The sequence below is a fragment of the Pezoporus flaviventris genome, unplaced genomic scaffold (genome assembly GCF_033815535.1).
Source record: "Pezoporus flaviventris isolate CSIRO_AGI_PZ_B2104156 unplaced genomic scaffold, CSIRO_AGI_Pfla_v1 ptg000007l, whole genome shotgun sequence".
NCBI lineage: Eukaryota > Metazoa > Chordata > Aves > Psittaciformes > Psittacidae > Pezoporus > Pezoporus flaviventris.
The window spans coordinates 70537330-70564000 of NW_026892555.1; the positions used below are offsets into that span (position 1 = coordinate 70537330).

General features: G+C 38.4%; 1 protein-coding gene across 11 annotated transcripts in view; it reads left to right on the top strand.

Moving 5' to 3' along the window:
• COBL (cordon-bleu WH2 repeat protein) overlaps window positions 1-26671 on the top strand; it is a 164238-nt gene that overhangs the window by 109237 nt on the left and 28330 nt on the right. For 7 of the 11 annotated variants that reach the window (XM_061449117.1, XM_061449123.1, XM_061449115.1 and 4 more), the window contains 2 exons: window positions 3296-3434; window positions 6398-6571. The exons of 1 other annotated variant lie outside the window; for it this stretch is intronic. In XM_061449117.1, the coding sequence (XP_061305101.1) occupies window positions 3296-3434; window positions 6398-6571 (313 nt within the window). Of the gene's footprint in view, window positions 1-3295; window positions 3435-6397; window positions 6572-10327; window positions 12220-26671 lie in introns of those variants that run through there. 3 more of the 11 variants (XM_061449124.1, XM_061449127.1, XM_061449122.1) reach the window with 3 other exon arrangements.

Sequence of the window (26671 nt, forward strand, 5' to 3'; positions counted from 1 at the left end):
CTGTAACAAAGTTTGAATGGAAAATTACTTCGGATAATGTTGTTAAGGCTTCATTTCTTCATAAAAGAAGAGGCCAGCCATAACAAATTACTTTCAAATTCAGTTGGGTTTGTATATATACAATTGCAAGAAAGAAACGGCGTGTTCTTTGTGTGTTTTTCCATTTATGTTTAGCATCGTAGGTTTACTGAAGTTGGCGTTAAAGAACTACTTTTAACAATTTTTATGACCTGTTCTTGAACTAGACACTTCTTATATACATTGTAGTGTGGCTGGCTTTAAACAAGCTTTTCATCTTCTTTATAGTGTTTTTAAAGTACACTCCACTTAGCTGACAGTTGAATAAAAGCATTTTTTTGTGTGTATTTGACCAAACTTGCGTTATTGTAGTTGCGCACTAGCTATTTTCTAGCCTTTTCTTTAGCTGTAGCAGCACGTTCATCCATACATCTAATGTTCCTTGGCAGATTCAACTAAATAGGAAGGCATAGAGTTGAAACACATAAGCTGCCTTCTAACATGGATCCTTTCTTCTTAGTAACGCAGTAATGTATCTTTGAGGAATTTGACTACCAAAGTAACATCCTTTACTCATCTGGTACTTGGGGAAAGGTAATTAGTGCTCTCTGTAATTTCAGGGGGAAACTCAAGTTTCCTTACTTTCTGCCTTGACTCTCAAGATTTCCTAGACTTTTGAATCATGAGTCCATCATTTTTTTGTCCTCAAGTAAAATGACCTTTCTGTCTGGAGAGACAGGAGTGACTGTGAAAACTGCAAAATGCTATTAAATAACAGCTAAAGTTGTGACTTGTGCTTGTGAAGTGTCGGGGAGGTTCAGATGCTGCCTGTCTCCCAGATGATTGAAGTTCTTCATAGCTGCTGAATTTTGGAAACTTTGCAGTCATATTAATCAAAGTCCCCACTTGGATAATTTTCTCTTCTTTTGTAATGCAGTATCCTGAAGGATCAAGATAGGGTATTAAATGCTCATGTCTTCAGGTATGTGAAAGGGAGCGCAGACGAATGTCATTTTTTTTCCAAGTGCCTATTTGCCAATTGCCCAAAACAGACATGGAAAAGAATGCAGCATCAGGTAGCTATCTTACATGTAATTCCTCCTCTGTAAACCAAAGCCTGATGAGTCTGTTCCACTGAACAGTTTCCCATGTTCAGCTCAATACTGGGTATTCTATTCTATAGGAACTGGGGGGTGGAGGGATGAGATACAACTTCAGTCAATTCCAGTCAGTTCCTAATCCCTGGAAGGCAGTCGCTTCATCAGGAGAAGTGATGAAGATATTCACTTCTGTATTTGCTTAATATGGAGCAAATTCGGGGCAGAAGTTTTTAAGAGGAGCTCTAAAAGTTTGCTGTACCCATTCCTGAGCATTTAACCTTGTGCTCTTTTCTGGGGATAAGTAGAATTTTTCAAATCCATGCAGTTTTATGACCAGAATTGAAGTCTGCAATATCACAAGTTACTGTTGACATTCTTGCTCATTTACTGTGCCTAAGTTTATCTAGATTGGCCTTACTGGTTTTATCTAGTGGACATTTAATGGAAAATGCAGAAATAATACATGGTAGTAGGAAATAAGACCAGGACGCTTCACTGTGCGGGTGGTGAGGCCCTGGCACAGGTTGCCCAGAGAAGCTGTGAGTGCCCCATCACTGACAGTGTTCAAGGCCAGGTTGTACGGGGCTTTGAGCAACCTGGCCTAGTGGAAGGTGTCCCTGCCCATGGCCTAGATGATCTTTAAGGTCCCTTCCAACCCAAACCAGTCTATGATTCTGTTCTCTGACACGTTTCTTTCCAAAGACCCAACGCCTTTCTGTCCAAACCTCCAGCCCCTCCATCTTACAGAAGCAGTTTGCTACAAAGCTGCAGCACATCTTGGTTGATGTGCTCTATTGCCAGTGCAATTTATTACCAAGTTTCTCCATATACAAGATATAGGTTCGCCAGGAAGGGATAGAGGGTGTCCAGCTGTCATGTGACACAGTGGTTAGAGCATTATCCTCAAAGGTGGGAACAGAATGTTTGTAGTTTATAACCTAAGACCCTCCTGAGTGCTTTTAAAAAGTGAGGGAGACTCTATTCATGTCCCACTCTTTGTAAAATTAATTTATTCTCAGAGTTCTCACCCAGTGTAGGAACAGATGTGTATAAATTAGTGCCTTTCCTCTTAATTCTGATAATGACTTTGAGCAGCGTGAAGCTATTATTTGTTAAATGAAATCTTCCACAACAAATGTATTTTAAGGGTTCATTAGTCCTCTGGATTAAAGAAAATATTATTATTATTGTTCTTGTTGAGGCCTTTGAAATACTAGCAAACCACCAGGCAGTTCTGTATATTAGATACCTTAGGCTATGGGGTGTATCAGGATGAACAGAGCAGTGAAGTCACACAAGTGAAGACTCAGGAACGTCAACAGCATGCCATGTGTGGGCAGCTCCCATTACCCTCTGCCTCAGCTAAGCCTGGTTCCGTCTAGTGTTGTTAGTACCCTTCAAATACAAGAATTCAACAGATTTTCCTGCATGGTTTTGTTATTATTATTTTTCCAGAAAAAGAAATTAAGAGCTAAGTTCCAACAAGCTACAGAAAATATTATGCAACCCAGTAAAACCCAAGTCACTTGTAATAAATTTTGTCATGTTTTTAAAAGCAGCATAAACAGCAATGTAGTCTTGGCTTACCAACCAGCATGTGCCATTGTTGGAAACTGAGGTGTTACGGATCATCAGAAGTATGTCTGTGAAGTCCAGTAGAAGTAAATAGAGTACAGTATGATTTCATATCATCATGCAAGCAAACTTTCAGTTCTGATTCTTCTCTCAGAAGTCCTTAAACAAAACTTTGAGAGGGAAAGAAAAGAAAGGTAGTTTATTCCGTACACATACCGACTGGATTATTGAACCATAATTTAAGGTTTGAAGAAACCAATGCAAAACAAGATTATACTATGGCTTGAGTTTAACAACACATGTAGTGTCATTCTATGCATTGTTGAATGTTGGGCTCTCTAGTTCTCTTTTACCACAAACATCAAATGTCTACCAGACTGGTGTTACTGATGGGACATTCGTCTGCAGTTCTTGTCCCTTTCCTTCTCCAAGTTCAATGTTATTATACCTCTTCTGTCTTTTTCATCTCTTATTGGCACTATAAATGCTCGTTATAAGTATCCTGTGCTCAGAAATTAGGTCTTATGACAAATACTTTGTTGCTAACAATTTACAACATCAACAAAACGTTTCCTTTACTGTGCCTATTCCAACTTTGCTAGATTTCACAAGGAGGATCCCTAAACGATTTACAGAAAAAGAAGAGGCGTGCCCCTCTTCCACCAACTGCATCTGCTCCACCCACTCCTGCCATCCCAAACAGGACAGAAGAGAGGGAAGACAAGAGGAAGAGCACAATGGGTGAGAGGCATTCTTTTCTCCTGTGTAATCACATGCATGTGCTTTTGGTGCTCTCTGTTTGAAGTTTCCTTAATTCTGTTATGCTGTGAGTTTAGAAACTTTTGTAACTTGGTGGAAAAAAGCCACATTTCTCTGCAGAATGAAAGTCTGGAAATAAGTGTTTCTATATTACCACCTTTTTTTAACGGCACCTTTCAAAGTACTATAGGGTAGTAGAAGGTAGCTAACACTCATCAGATAATTTTAATGTTTGGTACATGCTGCATACCCAAAAGCACTAGCCTTGGGCCTATTCTGCACCTCTAAGGTCATGGTGGTTTTGGTAGCAAATGGTAATTTGGAAATGGTAAATGGAAATGCTAGTAAATGGAGATAGGCTAGGCAATGCTGAATGCAGCTGAGGCCGTGGGGTTTTGTTAGAATAATAACTATTACAGTCAACCTTGTTCATTAGCTCCCAGTGTTCTTAAAGCCTGAAGACATTTTCTTTTGCTGGAGTCCTGCAGCAGTTTGATATCAACTGCCCATATTCTTTGAGGCTTTTTCTTTTGAATTTGGTCCTCATTTTTTTAATCAGTCCATCAATCAGTCTCTGCAGAGTCTTTAGCTAATCAGTAGAAGAAGAGAACTGGTGCTCTCAAAGGAGTGCTTACATAGTTGGGTACAATAAAAGAAACTCTGGCGCTCAGCTGTCCATGACACCATGTTTACTCTCATCCAGGAAGACTGAAAAACGTTCTCCCAGACCTCTGTTCTTATCTGACTGTTAGTTTGTTCAGATCAGTGGGAGCTTTGCCCAAGTGAGGACCCCAAGATTATGCTTTTAGCAAACAAAGTGATTTTATGATGGGTAAAGATATGAGATAATAACCCCACATATATTGGAACTCATTTTTCAGCACATTAAGAAAATTGTTCTTCAAGTGCCATAACGCACTCAGTGCACTTCAGTTTGTGCCTTTGACCTCATGTTTCATAAAGTGCCTAAGACATACAGATATGACATCCTGTCGTACATAATTGCTTACATTACAAATGCCTCACAGTTTAGAAAAAAAAACTCTTGGCTTTGTTCCAACATTTATTTTCAGTGAATGCCTCACATTTAATGCCTCAGCATTTGTGTAGCAGCAGGAGTCCATTATCTTGGGACATGTTGGACTCCACTGACATCTCTTACTTAAACCCTCTAAGGGGAACGTTATTGCTGTGCCATATAACACAGGAGTTTTCAGCAAATTGGCTTACTTTAACCACTGCAGATGTCAGTCTGATGCTTTGCCCTACTGCTGATCACTTAGTGATGACATTTGGTGCTTTAACTTTTAGTGGTCATTTTATTTTGCATCTGTGCTCAATATGTTACAAATGAAATAAAGCAGAGCAAAGCCACTTCTAGTCCGTTCAGTAGTGTGTATATAAATGCTTGCTGGACAGACTCTGCTGATGTAGGATTCTGGAGTATCATTTACTTTAATGGAGCCTTATTATTTTATACCAACAAAGAACTTTCCCACAGTAGCCCTATCTTCAGATTTTTTCTGTACATTTTCTGCTACTTTCTTGAATGAATGCGTTCATTAACAAGAAAAAAAAATGTTAACAGCAAGGGAAGTTTGGTAAAACAGCCTCTCTTCAGGGTCCTTGCAGGAAAACAATGAGAAAGCACAGATGGCTCTGAGAGAAGAGAGAAAAGCTGTAAAAAAAAAGGAAGACTGTAGTGAAGGGAAAATGTGCTGCAAGAAACAGGCAGCCACATGATGGAAAAAGGATTATAGCTACCTATGTATCTCTCAAGTTAGCTACATGAATCAAAGCAAAAGATCTTACCAAAAATACTCTCAAACTGGCAAATTCACTTCAGTATTCAATACTGAAGCACTTACTGTGACCCTGAACTATTGTGCTCAGTTTTCTTAAAGCAGTAAAAAGGAGTCTGCACATTTGCCAGAATTAATTTGTGTTTTGAATTTCTGGAAGCTAGCGACTAGCTAGAAAATCATAATGTTTTAATCTTTTTTCCTCCCTCTCAGTTCTGCTTCACTTTTGAGCAGCACGAGAGCATGAGCTTTAGAGTATAGGGATGACCAGAATGGATCAGACCAGAGGTTTTCAGCAGTGACGATAGCAGATGCCTGAGTTAGTGTATGAGAGCAGAATGAGCAGGTAGTCATGGTTCCTCAGTGTAATTGCAGCATCTAAGGACTTTCCAAATTGTAGTAGCTCTATGTCTGTACACTAGAAACTAACAGGAGGTTTTTAACATTGCAAATGGTTACCAGTGTATAGTGCAAAGTTGGAAGTATTTATTTAGTGCTTGAACATAGTATTTAAATAAGCTCTCAGCCAAAGTTATGAGTATTTCTTTTGATAACTTAAACACTGATTTGCAAAAAACAACTTAATCATCTTTACAATGTCAAAATAATAAAAAACCTACTCAGAAAAAGGAAAGAAAAACCTGTCAAGATATTTCAAAATACTGACCTAAGTATCGTCCTCTTTCTCTCTGAGAGTCAGGAAAACAGTCATGTAAAGTATCCTAGAGGTCAACAAATGCAGGCAGTTTGGCACTTAAGAAGATAAAAATAAACCACATTTTCACATTTCCTTACATAGCTTGTTTCTTTTTTTTTTTTTTTTTAATTGAACTTTTTTTCTCCTTCTTTATGTCTGCCAAAACTGTGATTTTAACTGTCAGTTGCGATGTGCACATAGGCCCCATGCTCGATTCTGGTCCTGTTGCTATTGGTTTAAAAGAGACCTAGCTTTTCCTTCTCCCTTAATTATTTGGGGTAAATAAGAGCAGATTTAGATCCAGAGAGATTTTGGATGTGGGTAAGGGAATATCAATGTGTGTTTGAAAATAGTAATTTTCAATAAAAATAACAATTAAACAAGGAAAATTAATGAAATATTCATTATCTTGCAGTGAAGTAACTAGTCAATTGATCCTCCTGTAGGTGATGGACGGCAGGTGCCACAAAAGCCTCCTAGAGCTAGCACCACCCGAGGTCCACCCCAGTTAGTGATCCCCCCACCCCCACCTTACCCTCCTCCTGACAGAGACATTGTGGATCCAACAGTGTGTTACACAGAAGCAGATGTTACAGCACCAACAGAGCTGGTACCTAAACGTATGTTTGAAAATACATGTATTTGCATTTCCACTCCTTTGATGGTTACTGTCAGGGGTAGCTTTTCCAGACTTTCCTCTCTGCTGTCTAGACATACATGTCTGTTTTTTCCCTTTTTATCTAGCCTGTTGTTTTCTAAAATGTCCAATGCAGTGTAACTAATTAATACAAAGTAACCAAAATGTTTGTTTGGAGACACTTTTTTTGGATGATACCTGGCCACTGTATGGAAATATTTAAAAACAACCATCAAACCTTGTGACTTTGTGCAGCTGGAAGCAAAAAGCTGTTCTCTTGTATTAGTTGTCCGTGTTTGGTTTTCTGGACTAACGTGTTTTCTGTCTCTCCAGGTAAGAATTCCTGTGAGAGTCTGTAGGTCTGTCAGTCTAGGTTGAAAACTGCAGGGTGTTTGCCGTAGCAAAATTAAACCATTTACAAGAGGTGTATGTTGTTAAAGGCCTTCCTGTCCTAATGGGTACATCTTCCTTGCCATCTCTGGGTAGTCTTTTGTGTGATTCTACCCTTTGTGGCATAACAGTTATCAGACAAAGAAATACGCTCCTTTCCACATCCTTGTGTATTTGTGAAAAGCATGTTTTCATACTACTTTTTTGTGCTTATCCATTGATTGTCTTTAAATCTTTGTACACAGTCCAAGTCTTTGATCACGTATTGTGTTCCCTGTGGGCTTGCCCTGCACACCCATGTAGATCCTGTAAAGACAGTGAAGCTCTGCATGTTATGGCTTCTCATGAACACGCTTCCTTTGAAGGTCAGGAGGGTGTTTCCTAACCATGGTATAGAGAAATGTCTCTGTTACTTGACAAAACTTTTTCCAGGACATTTTCTTTACCAAACTTAATCTGCAGGTAGCAGTTCTCTGCTACATGAATGTTGGTGTGGTGTCGTTGGACAACCGCGAAATCTGTAGCATTATTTTCAAATCTGTGCTGAGGAAATACAGATTGACAAGTTTTATTGGTGGGAAAAGAAGGAAATTAAGGAGATCATGCTAACAGAAAACCTGACTCTAATTGAGGATTAACCCTAACTCATTTTTACTCACATATGCACAGAAACCGTATCATACTTAAAACCTTTTTTTTTTTTTTTTTCTAGATACCATCAGCTTCCCTAAAATATTTTTTTTATTAAAAATCCATTGTGGCCTTCTTTTCATTAATATTTATGCTTCATTTGAGTTTCTACCACTGTTATTTTGCAATGCTTTTCTGATCTACTTTGGTGATCAAATACCCTTTAATCAATGCAGCCCCGATTTTATCAGCCTGATCGTTTGCTCTTAAGCACAATATCCCAGCTGAAAGGATTTGATGAAGCTTGTACTTGGAAACCTAGCATGAGCTTTTATTATTCTCCGAGAGCAAAAGAATGGTGCTTAGTGCATACTTACTTTAGACTTAAAGCATGAGTGTCGAAGAGGGACAACTTGAGCTTTATAATTACACTGTGCTCTACCTAGATAAAGATGCGTATATAGATTTACACAAGAGAAATGCGTGTAGATGTACCCATGAAAGAAAGCAGCATGTATGACAGATGCTAATTATATTGCCTAATGCCGTTCTGAAAGGTGCTTAGATACTGTAGTGATTGAGCAGTATAAGAACAGAGTTTTGCAATGATGTTTTTTATTGCCTGAGAATGCCTCAAGCAGTGCAAATAGGACTTTGGCGGTGGATTCAAAGAGCAACAGTTTTCAGTCTTCCTAACTAACCTCAGTAAGTGTGTTTTCTCATAGAACAAGGTGGTAAAGTGGATAAGCTACTGATGCTAGCTATTGATGAAAAGCATGTTTGTTCTAAAAATCACTCTTAAAACAGCTTTCTCAGATGAGGATTGCAGTCTTCCTTCACTGAGTGGGTGACTGTCAGCAGCAGTTTATCTTTCACAAGATGAAATTCCAAGTCAGAAATTAAAATTCTGTAATCGTGTGGAGTTTTAAGTTCTTGTTCCGTACCATCTGCCACTGTCTGTGGGGCATTGTGCTTCACCCCTTGCTCCTTCCCAGCAAATACACAGTTGTTCCACTGTGCTCTGCGAAACCCGTGTTGAGGAACTTTGATTTCATAGAGGATGGTGATAGTCACTCTTCATGGAGTTTTCCAAACTTATATAGAGTGTAAGTCATTCATGAATAGGGCTTTTAGTAAGGTACTTGAGCTTTTCTGACTCTAATGGTGAGAGTCTTTTCTACAAAGCAAGAGTACAGCTGTTTCTCATAGTTTTTAATCTTTCTGTTCTCATTACATGACCTTTCCTCTTAACTTTAGGTCTGGCAGACCCTTAGCTGCATGTTGTATACATGTCTAAAATGATATGGGATCCTATCTCTTTCCCTGTCTTACTAATCAGATTGTTCATGATCTGTGATTCTAAGACTAACTGCATTTTGGGAATGCAGAAATGGAGATTGTCAGCTCTGTTGCATGGTGTTTTATTATGTCACATAGTTTGTGAAGTTCCCACTAAGTGAGTCAATAGCAAGCTCTGTGCTACTTACCTCAGGTAAAGAATGCACACACTGAAAGATTGCTGCACCTGGGCAAGCAATTAAAACATGCTGCCTTGAAACATTTTCAACTAACTAATTAGAATAACTGCAATATTCCCATGAACCCATGCTTAGCCGTTTATTTCACTTATTATGAGCTATCATTAAGAATTGCACTAAGAAATTAAAAGCTGTTTGAAAAATAATAAAAAAGTCACCTTCTTTTAGAGCGAGATCCACTCTGACAGTGGGTAAAGTGCTAGTGAATTCAGGGTTCGCACTGGGTAAGGGTTTGACAACTGTTTGATTTTTAAATTTCAGAATGTGCTCTGTCCTTATAGAAGTGAAATCATGGTTTGAACCTGTCTTTAGTTTTAACTATAGATCAAAATAATCAATCATCACTTAACCAGAAAATCTGAAAAGGATGAAGGAATAGGTATAACCATTTACTGGTTGTTTCAAAGAGATGACATGTCTGCTACTAGTTGATGGATAATAGCAGGTTAATGGGAAGGAGCCTTGCCCTCTTATCTATTTTTTAATGTTTTTCACTGTATCCTTGATATATTAATAGGTAATACAAGCCACTTGGCAAAAGGTGTGACAATTTCACAAGCAATTCAGTCATATTTCTTCAGTCTTTCACAGTCATTAGGGATATTTTCTAAGGGTTGGACTTTGTTAACCTGAAGCAAAAATAGGTAGAGAAACTCACTGAGAGGAAACTGCATTCTCTTGCCTGTGGTTCTAAATTAATCGAGAACTGCAGGCTGCTGCATAGGTAATTTTGTGTGTTCCTCATAGTGCACTGTGTCAGAAGGCATCTGTGAAGTGACCCAGCCTTTTCTCTTGGAGATGGTCTTTAAAGCAAAAAACTTGTAAGCGTGACTTAGGAGATTTACAGCACCACCACCACTCCATCTATTCATCCAGCCTGATTTGAGGCTAAAGAATGGAGTTTCCTACATCATCTGTCTTGTACCTTCTGGAGAATGAAAATTCAGGCAAAGTAAAGAAGAATTCATAGACATGTTGCATATCAGTAGGTGTGTTGTGCTTTTGGGATTGAGTTAGTTTGTGCTAAGGGAGTTAATCTCAGAGCATCTGCTGGATTTTAATGCATGTATCCACTTCCTTTGGATGTCTGATTCTTCATTGTTACTAAGCATCTTAGCCATTCTGCTGTTTCACCTACACAATATTTATAATTTTATCCTTTTACTCTTTTCCCCCAACAGTTTACTGTTGTGCATCATTCCCTTCATATACCAAGCGAGTCTGACAGACCTTGCCTCTTCTTACGATCTTCATACCTCTGAACCTTCTATTGCCTCTGCTACCCTGATTCTTCTGTTGCCTTCCTTCCTCCCCTGCTGGAAAAGAACCTTTTTTTTTTTCTGACTGAGATTTTGGCTTCCTTTATTTTTAAACTTGCACATTCTCTTTTAATTACTATTGATTATTTTTGGCTGTGGTTCATACTCATTTGTGAGATGTATGCTCCAGAACTGAATGCTGTGTTACATAAATCTATATGTCAGCCTGAGAAAGGTTATCTGCACATTTGTCTATTCTTTTTCAAAAGATTCTTTTTATTTCGAGCCATGTTGAATTTGATTTGGGTTTGCAAAGATTGTGTTTTGGGATGGGGTGTCTTACTTTCAATACTGTTTAGAGATTTAATGAAAACTTCCTAAAAGCATTTTTCATTTTTTTTCTATTAGCCTAGGTACAACATTTTACATTCTCTAACATATTCTATTTTTCTTTCACTCAATATGTTTTGTTCCTTTGGAACAAAACAAGAACTGGGCATGGCTTAGTCAAGTTGAAGTGCAAGATTCTTTCTATATCTTGGCTATTAATCAAGCTGCCAAGAAAAAAGAAACAGATCTGTTGGATCTGTAAGGGGCCTAAAAGGAATACTAAGAACCACTACCAAATGCACTGATTCATAGGCTTTACTTCTGCTTTCATCCTGATGCTTAATATGAGTAATTTTATCTTGATGATGGAGATATCCTGTGGAAATCAAGGTGTGTGTTCTATTTCTGTATCAAAAGATGCAAACACTGTTTGCTCAAGATATATCTTGTTCCACAAGTCTGCTTTTTACAGTTGTACTAGGAATACTCAGCGAGTTATAATTAAAATATCAACTATAGGATTGTACTTACCGAAACCTTATTTGTGCTGAAGAAAGTCCTTTATGTGAAAGGCCTGTAAGACATGTATTTTTAATCATTCTGAACTATAAACATGGGTTTTATGAGTTGCAATGGTGCACACACCCAGAACTATTCTGACCTCACATGTACGGTGATTTAAGACATTTATATTATTTAAATGAGTGAGTTGCAATACATAACTCTAATTTAAATGATGAAAAATTATTGTTTTACCCTCAAGCAGATAATCATGTTCATCTTGAATCCTTTCCAGGTAGGCAAAATGGAGAACAAGAAAGCAAAGCATTCCTATGGATAATGCGAAACATGACTAGAAAGGGTTTTGACAGTTTTTAATACAAATATAACATGTTAGTTTGTAAGCGATGCTTCAGAAAGTATACTTAATACCCTAAGGGTCTTCTAATAAAAGTGGAGCAGAATTGAACTCTCTACGCTGCCAGGTACTTTGTAATAGCTTCTTAAGACAGGACAATGGTTTAATTGTAAGTCTTCTCTTTAAAAAAAAAACTTAGTAGGTGTTCACAATGTGAAGATTAAGAACCTAATTTACCCATTCTTATTACTCTATTTACATCCTATTTGTAACTCCATAGAGTTACATGCCCTGTGGAGTTCAGACTAGTATAAAAATGGCATAATGAAGTGGTGAAACAAAGCTTCTTGCATTGTGTACAATGTAGAAGTACAGTGTATTGTAAAAGCAGTTCTTTGCATTGGCACCAGTTTAGCTTAAAGGACATTCGAGTTTTCAACAAAATAAGATTTTTGATGAAAGTTTCCTTGCCTTCAAGGAATACTATGATCCCTCTCCACAGAGCAGACAAGTTTGCTGTAAAAAGCTCTGCTTTCAGGTGGTCTGCTCAAAGTCCTATAAATACTCTTGGTAAAAACTCAAAAAGTTCCTTACTTGTCCTTAACTTAGTTTTGTTTTTGGTTTTGGTTTTGGTTGTTTGTTTTGTTGTGTTTTGTTTTGTTCTTTGTTTTGTTTTATTTCTAATTAAAATGCAAAAGTTGCCTCTAAAAGTATGTTTATGGGGATTATCATTTTCTGTAAAATTCCTGTGTAAAATATTTTAATGACCAGTTTAAGCTAGCCAGCTCTAGCACTCCATTTCTGAACTAAAAAAAGAAATTCCTTTCTTATGCCAGTTCATATCCTCTGTTTCATAAGTGCCAGGTATATACAGTATTGAACAGAACTTTAAGAGAAGAAAGAAAGAAGAAAAAAATTATACTTCTAATATTAGTATGTTTAAAACCTCCCAATATTATATACAGTGTGGGAAAGACCTTTCAGTGACACTCATAAAATCCAAATCTGTTCAATGGAATTGCATAGGTACTCTGTTTCACAACTGTAAATTCATTAATGGTGTGTGTGCTTAAACAAAGTGTGTTTGTGGGAATATGAACTTGCTGGAAGTTTGGTTCATGAGCATCAGCTCAATGCTGAGTTGCAGTTGGGGAATCCCCACTTGTTCTAGGCTTCGACCCAGGATTTCTCATGTTGCCTCGATTCAGCTTCTGGAAGAGAATGAGAGTTCTTCTGTCATTTCCAATGAGAAGAAGATATGTCAGTTTAGGTCAGTTTGGTGGAGTCTTAGATTAGCATTGATGTGAAAGGACACTGGTTTTACTCCTTTTATTTTAACCATGGACACACTAGAAGTGTAATGAAAATGTCATGGAGAAGTTGGTAACAAATTGACTACTATAGTGCAATTTTTCATCAAAATGCTCTTACCAAAGTTAGTAAGAAACACATTTAATATATTCAGGATTTATCTGCACTAGCAAACAGCATTGCTGTCCTTTATGGCAAGGTATCTGGGTGAAAAACAAATAAACAAAAAAAAAAAACAAAACAAACCCCAAACTGAAAAATACTGTTGAGCCCTTTCAGGACAAGTAAATGCATAGATAGCTTATAAATCAAAACAAATTCCAGTATTATGACTTCGATGGCAGTGACGTTCAGTGCTCATAGGAAATAAGGATAGATTTATAATTTATGATTAAACCCATTCTGACACCTGATGAATGGGCTCAACTCCTATGAAATCCAGTGAATTGGAAACAGATTCAGTTTCCTGGTGCACAGATTTTACTGAATGACCGTATAAATGCTTTTTTATGTTGACCACCAGAGGGAGCCGATGTTGTCACGCATCTGCAGTAGGTAAGCAAGGAGGAATAATACTAAAGTTGTAAGCTAATAGATACCGCACTTACACAAAGATTTTCAATTCTTTAAGTGTGCCATGAAATTAAGCAGAATTTACTGAGTCGTTTTGTTCAGCAACCAAAAAGAAAAAATAACTGTTTTTTTCTTGATTTTTTTTTTTTTTTAATCGGTTTCATTACAAATAGGAAAATTAAGGTAAAATCATATTTGGAGGTGATGCCACAGTGTTGGCATCTTCCAGACGTAATCTCAAACTTTTGCTCTAGGCGTTCTTGCAAAGGGTGGTGGCATGTTGGGTTGGTTATTACATCACATGGATATTGCTGGTGTATTTATGGTAGCTGTGTCCAAGGTGTGGAAATTAGTGCATATGGCTGGTGTCTGTGCTTCAAAAAAGTGCACAGGAGTAGGTCAGGTTTAGTGCCAGTATAGGAAGACATGTTCTGCTAGAAAGATTTATCAGCTTGAGTTTTAGCATTTTAAAAGCATGAGCAGATTGTGTTAGTATCTATCCTCTTTCACAGAGAAATGACTTCATTACCATCACTTCAGTCATTCACAGGCTCAAATCTAGAATTCAGAGACTCTCCAAACATCCTTAAATGTCTTTTCTACATGCAGTGCTTTCTTTTTTTTCCCCTTAAGATTGAAATCTTTGAGGATTGAAATGAATGTTGTCTTTCTCACTGAGCAGCTGGATTTTTTCATTTTAAGCTACAAGGCTGTAGAATATTAAACTTTGAACTCATTCCATTTTTATCTTTAGAAAATATGTTACTGGTCCAGAACTAAAATTTTTTCTGGGCAGGTAAAATATGGAGAAAATATTCTGAATATATGAATGGAAAAAATAATTTCTCCTTTTTTTGTTCATTTTTAACTGGAACTATTTAAAGGTGTCTATGGCATCTAGAGTGCTCAAATAAGTGCCAGGGGAGAGTGATTGGTATAGAATTCATCCAGTCCAAATTGTATGATGAATTGCAAAGACCTACAATGCATTTAAACATATGGCCATGCAATCTATCATATGCCCATCATCTGTCCCTGTATTCTGTATTTATAAAGTAAACTCTGTGGCTGTGGTTCTCATACACTCATCATTTAAGTTTACATCCATTTTAAGCTCTCTTTATTGTTCCATCCCAGTATAAAAGTGCCTCTTTGTGAGAGTTGGGCCGTGTGTGTGCATATAAGACACCAGTTCTGTCTTCTGTACTTGGCTTCCAGTCACTGCCGTGACTCTCAATATATATTTAGTACATGCAGTAGGCACCATTTAACTTTCCGTACTAAAATACATGTTATTTTAGAAGACAGAATGTAATTTATTCCATCCCTTGAAAATTACAGCCATGTTGTTTTCTAATGTCACTGCAAAACTATGAGCTCCCCCCTCAAGGACAGTGAGACAAACTTGCTGTAACTATTTACACATTTCTCATTCAGGTATCTCGTATATGGTACACAGATAAGGTTCTGTATTGCACCTTTTCTATGGCTAGAGGAGTCCACTGTTAAAATTCATAAGAAGTTGAGAGAACACAATGTGACGTAGTTAATTCTTTGTTTATCCAGAAGAGCTTACACATAATAAGCTCTGCTGATTTTTGCTGAAGTGGAGAAGGGGGAAGGTGATCCTGTATTTTTCTATGCAAAAATCAGCTCTTTATTCCTTGATTATTGCATATTCTTCTGTAATGCTCTGACTTCAAGTGGTAAATGACTGTTGAAAGGACCAAGCCCATTAGCAAGAATGAACTACTTTAGAAGTTAATAACATACTGAATAGGTATCAACTACTGAGTCCTTTATATCCCTTGAATGTTCCTTGAACATGAAAGTTTGTTGGTTTTGGTTTGACTTTTTTTTTTTTTTCCTGTTCAGTTCTAATAAGAAAATTATAAGTTTCGGTCAACAAATCTGATTCATTTTCTCATGCCTTGAGAAAGTTCTGAAGCAGGTGATTCAGTCTTGGATAAAGGTAACACCAGTTGAAAAGGGGGTATTTTGTATTCACTCATGTGTTCACTCTGCTGCTGCCTGTATTGGAAATAATACCTGTGATTCTGCAGACTCTGAACAAGAAATCAGTCCTATTATAAGGGAGCACAGTTCCATTGAATATAACAAATTATTTTCTGGTTACATTATATGGGACTAGACTTCAGTAAATTAAATAGCCTTTCTAGCCTCATTTCCTGTTATTTAGGGGTTTAAGTGATCATTTACATATTTCATAGACTGTGGAATAAATCTTAACGTCGCTTTTCCCATCCTGGCTAAATGTAAAGACATTTCTCTTATAATGCCCTTGCAGCCAGCTCTGAAATCCAAGTAGTTTGTGGATAAACTGTGAAAGTTTATTCTAAGTGTAACCAAATTCCCTATTTTCCTCTTCCTTAGTTAAAATAAGAGCAGTTTAATTATGTGAGCTGTACCTTTGATAACTCATCTTAAACATACTCCGTTGTACTCAAACATTGAACATGAAGAAACCATCACACCCATACAAATAGAGACACTTATGGTTTATCAGTACCAAGCTGGACTAAACATCTGTGTCCATCCAAATACATGCATGTGGTGTGAGTGTGTGTGTGAGAACTTTAATCCTGGGTAGGCATTTGAAGTTACGCTTGAGCTACACATTATGTGTTGGCCAGATCAAACTGGAAGGTTGGCATTTGAAATGGCATTGAAATTTGTAGTGTGAGATCCTACAGGTTCAAATGCGGGCAATGCACAGGGAGCTACATAAAGCAAACTGTTGAAAGTTTTTGTATTCTCTGTTCCAGGTAGGTGATAACACCCATACCAAAGTGCTTATCCATCTTTAGAGGTGCTTGTACTCAGCTTTTCCTATTACCACTTCTTAGCCAGTAAACACTGACTAAAATGCATGCCTGCTTTCTTCTAAGAAATTGAGAATTCTGGCCATGCACATTCACTTCTGGGTTTTAGGGCCTGAGGGAGCAAAAGGCTGAGAGCAGAGACAGAGTCTCTTTTGTCAGCTCCTTTTGTGGATTCCATAATTGGTTCCTGGCATGGATGAAAGAACTACTTTCCAACCTACTGTACCATAAGCAAAGGTGGGGTGTAATGGAGGACAAAGACCTAAAACAAAAGAAGACCAAGGAAAGAATGAGAAAGGAGGACTAAGACAGACAATTTTTTTTTCTTTTAACACTGTTGTGGTTAAAAGGTGAAGGTAAAGTTGCTAAATGTGTGGTAACCTCCCATGAGCAGTGAAGGACTGGGAGTGGAGTATCTGCTTACATATTAGAGCAAACAAAACAAGAGTTTTTTTCAGTTAAAGCGTGTAATGAAAATTATCGATACCTGATTTTTACAACATGTAGGTTACCATTTTAGTTCTTGTCTCTCCCGTGATTGTTTCTTTTGTCAGTTTTTTTCTTTGAGAAGTTAAAAACTGAAGGGGAAAATCCTTTTTCATTTGTAAAAACATGAAAATTAATGACGAAATATTTTCAATATTTTTTCCATAACTAAGCGAAAACATGCCACAACTCTCTAAGGTGTGTGTATAAGTGAAACAGTCAAGACTTGAATGTAAGAATTTGAGAATTCTTATACTTCATAAATTATAAGAATTATGAGGAATTATAGAATTAGAACTACTGTAATAAAAACTAATCTGTTAGCATTAAGGTCAACATGGTAACTGTCTTTATTTGGCTTCTACTTGTAAGCGATGAAGCAATTTGGAAGCTAAACAGACTCATACTTGATTTGTTCTACAGAAGGCCTTACAGTGGACTGCTAAGGGCTGTAGAAGGCTAAGCCTGTATCACCTGCTAGTGTTGCTGGAAGTAGATATGACTTTGGGGACTATTGCATGAATGCATTGATATTTTGGTTTTATTCTGAAACCCTGTTTGGGTACTACCAGTCTCTTGGACATGTTAGCTCAGAAGTGACATAGTTCTTTTTTATCAGGTATCCTGCTTTCTCCCCAAAAAGAGGATTTCACACACACCACCACCACACCCCCTCCATCCCCCCCCCCCCCCCCCAATAAATCTTGTTTCAATTAAATAAAACATATGTAAACATTTTATTGATAATTTATAACTTTAAAGTATATTTTTTTACCTTTTAAAACCCTTTCCTGCTTGCTTTAAGAAAGCGAAAACAATATGCCGGTTAGCTGAGCAATCACTTAAAGAAATTTAGAGATTTAAGTGTCCAGTTTTCTAAATGAACACATTAAAAAAAAAAAGCATGCATATACTGCAATTTGTTTTCTCCACTCCCCTGTGGACATGCCCAGCTTCCTCTGTACCTGGCAGCTTTCCTGTTCTGTATTCATCAAGCTAATCAATGCGTTTCAGGTGTTCCTCAAATAAAATCACTTGTCTTCAGTCTGCTCTTACAAAGGACACAGACTGTACTCAGGTACTAAGAAAGCTTTTTTTCACTTTCGGGGTACATTAAATACTTGTCACCATTCCTAATAGCAAGGCTTTAGCAATGTATTGATTGCATTTTTTTGCACAAAAAATCCTCACACAGGGAAACTCCTTGTGGTTTTTCCACAGAGTTGAATTAGTGCCTGTGAGGAAAGGAGCAGGCTGAAAGCTATGGAGACAGAAGTCTTTAAATTTAGGTGCTGTAATGTGAAGAGTTAAATCACAGCTTGATTCTGTGCTGGTCTGATAGGGCTACTCTGAGGTGAGAGGAGAGTTCTAAAATCTCTTGCTGAAGTTATGAGCAGTCAAGAGAATGAAAATAATGTTTAATGTTTGAGCATTACTGTACAAATTATACCGTACAAAGTTGAACAGTGGCCAGTCACACCTGCTAAAACTTTTTCTGGACACAACCCTTGCCTTTTTTTTTTGGGGGGGGGGGATAATAAGGGGAAGAAAAGAGGATAGTAAAGGGTAATAATAGATTAAAAAAAGGGAAAAAAATAGATGGGGGAGAAATTCCTAGAAATTTCAACATCTTCTTTTCAGAAGCAAAATGATGTTAGACTTTAGGAATTTTTCCTTTTTTTTTTTCCCCTTCTTTGTTTTCTTCTTCCTACCTTCCCCTGACCCCAACAAGTAATTCCCTAAGCATTTCTTTTAGACTTCTACTTTAATAACTCAGTTCTCTGGTACCTAAACCCCACCACCCTCTTGAAACTTTGCTATTGTTCACAACATCCTTCCCTCAGGTATCCCTGGTAGATAATAGAGAATGAGCTTTTCTGTCAGCACATATATGAAGAAAGTCTCCTTGTTCTGCCCTTTGAAACTTTTGGGACTGAACTTTAGACTGTATCTTTCCGGACTAATTCAGAAGTTGTCAGCCAGTTTAAAAGTTACTGGAGGCTTTCATAGACTTACAAACCTACAATAGGGTGACCTTCTCAAATCTAATTTCTGTAGGAACTGAGGCTAAAAAGAAAGAAACTCAAAGACATTACCAAATTTCTGGTAGGAAAAATTACCTTTTATGCTGATCCTAATTAAGCCCATTAACTCAGGTGAAAAATTCCCCGAACTAGCTTGTCTGTTTTGAGGGTATGATCATACCGAACCTTCAAATTCTAGAAATGGCCCTGATCCAACAAAGCACTTAAGCATGCTTAATCAGGTACCCCATTATACAGCATGCACATTATTATTGAATGAACTGTGTAAATGAAAGCCTTAAAATGCTTCAGATGAATAAAAATGCAGACAAATTTTCCCTGCGGGGATTCATCCCATGCAGGAGATACCTGCAGCTTTGCATTTTAATCAGTGAGCAGTCCAATCCTGCTCCCATTGAAGTCAGTGGCAAAACCCAGCTACTGAAGTGTAAGCAGGATCTGATGCCAACAGCACAAAATACGGAAGAGGAAAATTTATTCCAAGTGGGTGTTCAGGTGGTGACCCATTTCTTGCATCAGGCTACTGTTCACCATAGCACCAGAGATGACACTCTAACATTTTACTATCTGAAAATCAGTACAGAGCATAACATCCAGTTACCACTCTTGCATGTTTGCATTTCTTCAAGTTAATAGGGAAAGAGAGCCCCAGGGCAAAGCACGATTGATGAGATAATTGACTTCACAAGAGGACTAGGAAAGAACAGGCCAAATCCAGCTCTGACTTAAGTATTCCATCTCTGCATATATCTGAAATAATCTGATCTAGTCCTTCTGCTATCAGAGGAGTGGTGGCATGACAGCAGAGCTCTCCTGTGAGCACTTTGTTCTGTACCTGTTGAATAGTCCCCTCCTTATCAGGCTCCCAGGGAGAGCTTTAGTGCTCACTGCTAAAAAAGATAACCTCATGGCCAGAGCCAGCAGTGGAGTTCTTGATAACCCTGCAGTTGATTCTTGCCCGATGCAGTGATTTCTTGGCTAGGTCTGTGTTAGCAGAAGAGAAGTCTGTCTCTTACCATCCTTCCATACAACCAATTGTATGGAATGGGATTAATTAATGGGATTCTTCACTGTGTTTATGGTGCTTTGTTGCTAGCATAGCCCACAGTGCCTGGCAGTGTTTTAGGTGGTAAATGTGCTTGGCATTCACTGTCCTGGCCTCATTGCTCTTGATTTGCCTTCATCCCACCAGGGAAGTCTGCTCTTCAGAGCGCGTAGGAAATGTCCTTTCAAAATGGTACAATGCACCTCTGAAGGGTACCTGTCTCACACAAGATCTTCAGGAGGTGCTCTGGTCCTCAGTTTTGTTGTCTGCAAGAACAATTCTTTCTTTGCTGGGCAGTTTCAGAAGGCAGAATGTCATAATAATGAGAAGTGTTCAGGTATTCCCAAGCAGTGTTGCTCCAGGTATATACTTTTATTGACATCATTGGACATCTTACAGCTGTGAGAAATGTGATAGCAGAGTAGTTGAATGTGAATGTTCAGTAAAATGTATAGCTAAACTCAGAAAAGAAGCATGGTCTTTTGGGTTAAAATATTTTTGGAAATCTAATTGCCAAAGTAAACCACCAGCCTAAGTGTACTGTAAAGCCTGTTGTTGGAGAGGGAAGCAGGTCCATTGGTCAGGAGGTCCAAGAGGAGTCAGTTAATGTGCATCAAAAGAGGTCAGAGTACACCTTTGTGTCTTTATAGCACAGAGGTGCATGAAGATGTTCTCATATCTAAATTTGGAGTTAGCTGCTGAAAAACTTCTGTGAAAGTATTTATGTTATTGGTGGTTTGGCTGAAGCATGTCCAATTAAATGGAGTTATTTTGTGCGGTCCTAATTGTAAGTTAGACAGGTGGTTTGTGCATGAAATATTTAATTTTCTCAGGGCTCTGTTTGATTTCAGATGATTCTACAGATACTATCCTACACAGGGATAGAAGGTGATGTAAGGGAAAATGATGTATGGGGGAACCGAATGGCAGCATCACAGATCTGAATGGACTGAGGTGGTGCAAGAATGGATAAGAAAAAAATATGCAAGAATGATGAAATCCCATTTTATTAACCACCACTCCAGCCTGGAGTTCACTCTTAGCTTTTCATATTCAGCAAAACCAGTATTTGTTGCCATTACTGCCAAATGTTGCCATTAATGCCTAAGTCTGCATTGTTAGGAAGGTACTAAGACTGTATGTTCATATTTGTGCAGCAGTTCTCAACAGAAGTGCCATATGCTCAAGGCAAGTATACTTTGTCCCCATAAATAGAAAGCAACTGTTAAAAGCTTTTTTTTTTTTTATGTAATACCTACTGGTTTCAGTAATAGCTTATTACAGATTGACCTGATTCTTTTCCACACTTCCTGACTTTTAAATCAATTTTTAATCAAACATAAATACACAGCTGTGAGCGGAATGGTGTCTCCGTACTATGGAAAGAGTTCTTAAATCCCACAAAAGTGTGTGTGTTTGGTTTAGGGTGAGGTTTGTTTGTCTCTTGTTTGCTGAGTTTGCTGGCAGCTAGTCTCTGGGGAAGGAAAGTATAATTACAACACAAAAGTGTTTTATGTTTTTCTCTGGATTATGCTAGAAATGCAAAACTGTAGTAGAGATTTTATGAAACTGTTAACAGACAAACTTAAGGAAGAGGATGAATTGGTAGAACAGAGTGCACAGAGGAGAAAGATGGTGAAGTTTAAAAAGAAAAGTTGAGCAAATGGCCTTTTTTCTGTGGTCTTAAAAATCACCTAATAAAACATTGTTTTATTGCATAGGTGCACTAATCATTTCTGGTTTTAATCATTACACCATATACGCTTTTCAGGAAATTTTATAGAGTGTGCTCTCTAAGGTGGCTCATGAAAATCACCTTCACAGTCCATTTGTTTAGATTCTGCAGTGTGCTTGAATGGAAGCTGATCACCTCTGTGAAGGGTGCTGATTGCCAAAATCTATCACTTAAGACTAGTAGTTCCCAGCAAAATGTGGAAAGTGGTTTATTTCTTTACCAGGTTCATTATATTGGGCAGTGCCTGGTTTTAGATCTATATTTTCCTTTCCCACAAAGCCTCCAAAGAGCCCCATTATTGATCACTGCATGTTACCAATGTTACACATGATGATTTATGAAGTGCAAATCTGAAGCTATCTATTATGTGCTCTTAAATATATTTTCAAGTTATCCTGCTCCTCTAATCTACATTGTCTGCTTTTTGAACTTCAGGGTTTAGGCACAATGCCCCTCTTCCCACACCTAATTAAAGGACTGACTAGAGCCAGGACAGCACCTTGTGAGTCATTCTAGCTTGCTGTTAATCTCAGATAGTGAACACCAGGAATTGTGAAAGTCCCACCATCATGCTTTATTGTATAGGAAAGGAAATGAACAACTCACACTACTGATTCACTTTTTAAAATCAATCCTTCTCTAAGCCAAGTGGCAATGTTCTCCAGTTAATCAAGGAAAGATCTACTTTGACACACGATCCTTTTCCTGTCAAAGAGCATTTTGCTCTTTATGTTGCTTTTGCGACATCTGATCCCTTTGAATAAGGAAGGCTGGTTACTGGCTATGGTGTAGAGTTGTCAGAGCAGCCAAACAAGACTTTTATAAAAGCAAGGAACTAGTAGGTTCAAGAGAGTGCCAAAAAGGAGAGGATGAAAAGCAGTTTAGCAATAGCAGCAGCATTCTAGGTCAAATGGGCTTTGCAGACATCAGAGAGGCTTTTTTAGTCATTAAAGAAAGGATTGTGGAAAAGAAATGGGGATAATAAAGTCCAGTATGTTAATTTTCTCCTTTCTGAAAATCTGTGTTACATTAGTTCAGAAATTTTTATTTGCTTTTTTGGCAGGTGGTAAAAATAAAGGTCTGAAATAGGAGGGGGTAGCAGGCATTTATGTGAAGTGGAAGTTTCCTCTGAGTCTTTGAAGAGCCAGCAGACAGTCTTATTACCTTAGTGGTGTTTTGAGAGAGAGGTACTTCACAATAATTTTCAGCATAGGTTTGAAAGGAAAATCAAACATTAGTGCACAGACCTTAACAGTTACTTGTACATGGGAAAAAAAATGGAGGAACTAGTAGTATTTTCAGTTCCCACTCCCTGGCTTGATCCTATTTTGTCTTGCCTCTGGTATAGGAAACACCATTGCCAAAAAAGCTTTTGTAAAAGTTACAATACTTTTGTGTTGTGATATGAACTAACAGCAGAGAGGTTAAACCTCAAGAAAAGTGCTTGCTTAACTACCTCAAATTCATAAGGCAGCCTAAGTGAGTCCACATCGCATTTATTTTTCAAATATAGGAGAGTAGATGTAGGTAGCTAGGTTAGCTGTGATTAGCTTGGGATCAAATGTGATTAGCCTGGGATCAAATGATTGACAAAAAGCTCAACATGAGCCACAGCGTGCACTTGCAGCCCAGAAAGCCAACTGTATACTGGGCTGCATCAAAAGGAACATGACCATCAGGTCAAAGGAAGGATTCTGCCCCTCTATTCTGCTGAGACCCCATTTGGAGTACTGTGTACAGTTCTGGTGTCCTCAACATAAGAGGGATGTGGACCTGCTTGAGCGAGTCCAGAGGAAGCCATGAAGATGATCAGAGACCTGAAGCACGTCTCCTATGGAGACAGGCTGAGAAAGCTGGGCTTCTTCAGCCTGGAGAAGAGAAGGCTCAGGGGGGACCTTATAGCAGCCTTCTAGTACCTAAAGGAGGCCTACAGGAAATATGGTGAGGGACTTTTTACAAGGGTATGTGGTGACAGGACAAGGGGCAATGGCTTTAAATCGACAGAGGGGAGATCTACGTTAGGCGTTAGGAAAAAAATTCTTCCCTGTGAGAGTTCTGAGGCACTGGCACAGGTTGCCCAGAGAAGTTATGGCTGCCCCATCCCTGGCAGTGTTCAAGGAGAGGTTGGTGGGGCTTAGAGCAACCTGGTCTAGTGGAAGCTGTCCCTGCCCATGGTAGGGGAGTTGGAACTGTATCTTCTTTAAGGTCCCTTCCAGCCCAAACCAGTCTATGATTCTGTGGTTCTATAATCGGAAATGCTGCAGTTTCACAAAGTGTATCTAATAATACTCCATGTTCCATTTTTCTGATGATAGGTCTAAATGAGGCACGTCTTTTGTGAGTCTTATTTTTTGTTATTGGCTAGCTTGTCAAGGAGTGGATTTCATTTTCTTTGCAGGTTTTGAGCAGCAATAATCACTGCAATTAAACAACCTGTTGGAAAACATGAGCAAGGGGCGTAAGGCTAGGAAGGAGACTGAAAATAACTATTATGGGAGTCACATGCAGAACTCTGTGAGTCAGCATCATGCCCTTACAGTGATGAAGCACTAACCACAGACTGGGTTGCACTAGCAAGAGCATAGCCAACAGATCAGGGGAAATTATTACTCCCCTTTATTTGGCTGCCGCAAAGCCACATCAGTGTCCACTGTCCAAAAGTAGGTTCAGTTTTGAGTTCTGTGGAACAAGATAGTGACAAACTAGAGTAGGTGCAGCAGAGTCTAGCAGAATGCATTGAAGAGGTTCATGGAGGTGTTAAGGCAACAGGGCTTGGTCAACCTGCAGAAGAAAAGGGTAAGAAGAATTTGAATTCTGTTTTGCATCTGACAGAAAAGGAAGAGGGAGCCAGACTCTACTCCTGAGATTCACTGCAGAAGGATAAGACTGCGACAGTGACAAGTTGCAGCTGGAAAATTTTCCATCTGGCATAAAAAAAAATGTTCTTTATGGGAAGAAGCATTAAGCATTTCCCAGAGAGGTTGTGGAGTCCTGGTGCTTGGAGGTTCTCAAAACTCAGATGCTCAAGGCCCTGAGCAACCTCATCTAAAATGGAAGTTAGCCTTGCTTTGAGGAGGACGTTGAGCTAGGTGACCTCCAGAGGTTCTTGCCAAATTAAATTATTCTGTGATTCTATGACCTAAATGAGCTGAGCCAACATTAATCTGCTCTACATCCTCATTTTGGAGGAGTGCTGAAGCTGCGGAGCGTGGTTCCTCACCTCAGCAGTCCCTGGCCTTGCCTTCAGTTTCTGCAAGGCAGTTACAGGAGTTGGGAGAGGAGTGCCTTGGAGCCTGATCTGTTCCCACATTCCCTATGCTATAGTTAATATATGAGTGGTCATTTTGTTTTCTTTTTGTTTCTGTTAATTTAAAAAAAATGAAAGGATGGATGTAGGCTCAAATATGCTAAGAATTATATTTGAATTAGAAGTGTCTTAACTGCAATACATAGAAGTCCCCCGATTCTGTATTCCATCTTGTGCTTCAGCTGCTCACTGAATGGTTTTTAATACCTTTATCTATGTACGTGTTTTTGTTCAATGAGCAAAATGAGTAAAATATTAGCAGCACACATCGTATCTGTGCGGAAACTCTTAAACTAATCCTGTGTTGTCTCTGTTAATCTCTGTTGATCACTGCCATAATAAATGATATCTTTTTCCCATTTCTGCCACCAGCCGCCTTCCAAGTGCATGAAAAACTGTACACTTCCTTTGTGATGGTCTACCTTTTTGCTGCCAGTACAAATAATTAAAGCAGCATTTATTTTTCTTGCTAGAAGATTTAACTACTTTTAGTGAAATAATTATGTTGTAACTTTGGGATCATTATAACGATATTCTTTAACATCATGAAGTTTTTTAATTTTTTTTTTTTTTTTACATCTGCATTGTGATAGACCATTCAAACTGCAGCAAAGCAATTTTGGTCCATGAAAAGAAAGTTTTTTTGGCAGTGGAACAAGTGATGAAAGAAATTAGAAAATAATTACCAACCTCTTAGCAAGAACTCAGAGGAATTCTGAGTTCAGCACTCTGCATCTCTAAAGCCATTGTAACGTTCAGATTAGTCACATCAACATGTAGGGGTTAAATAAAGAGTTACTTCTTTAAAAATGCTCTTGGATACACAGTTCCTGTTCATTATTGAATGTGACAGTAAACCACAAGCAGTGCTGTAAAAACAGAAGGTCACAGCAAACAGTTACAGTCTGGCAAGACTTACGCCCTGTGCCCATTGGACTTGGAAGGAGTGATGGCTTGGGGTTTGGTGACTGATTTTGTAAGTCTGGGTAGGATATATGTCTTTTGAATACTTAGGTCTGATTCTGATCTCGTTCAAAGTTGTTGGTAGTAGTAATCCAAATGAGTATGCTGCTTACAGTAGTTGAATTAAATCTTCATTTCTGAAAGTGCTGATAAGCATTTAAACCAGGTGAGGTTTATCTGTCTCCCCATCATTGGCATTCTGTATGAGTAATGTGTACATATATGTGATATCAAACTGCACTAGTGCAGATATGACTCCTCTAAACTCAGAGTTCAGTGTTTTCCTAATTAGTTACAGCCTATTGAGATTAAAGCGACAAGATCTCTTTTGTGTTAAACAAGAAGCTCACATTCTTTACTGATGAGCTACTCCCCTCTTTCCCTCTTGATGATTATGGGCAACATTCTTGCAATCAGCCATCCCAGTCCCCCTGCAAGAAAGCCTTCGTAACTTGTGGTTGACCTAATTGTGCAGTGACAGTGCTGCTGCTGCTAAGCAGAGGAAATCCCTGTATGGCTTTCATTTGGGCTTTGCAGAGTCTGCAGCCTGGAGCAGGAGGTAGATAAGTGGCAATGTAGGGCATTGAGAGACACTCTTCAATTTCACTTCTGGGTGAGATGTCCCACAGAGATTCCAGTATGACTTGGAGACCGCAGGGCAAGTTCTACACCCCCTTCAGTATCACACCCCACTTGAAGCCAGTGAACGGGGCCACATGTTACTGAAAAAAAAACATAGCATTTTTACATACTTGGAAAGTCAGTCTTA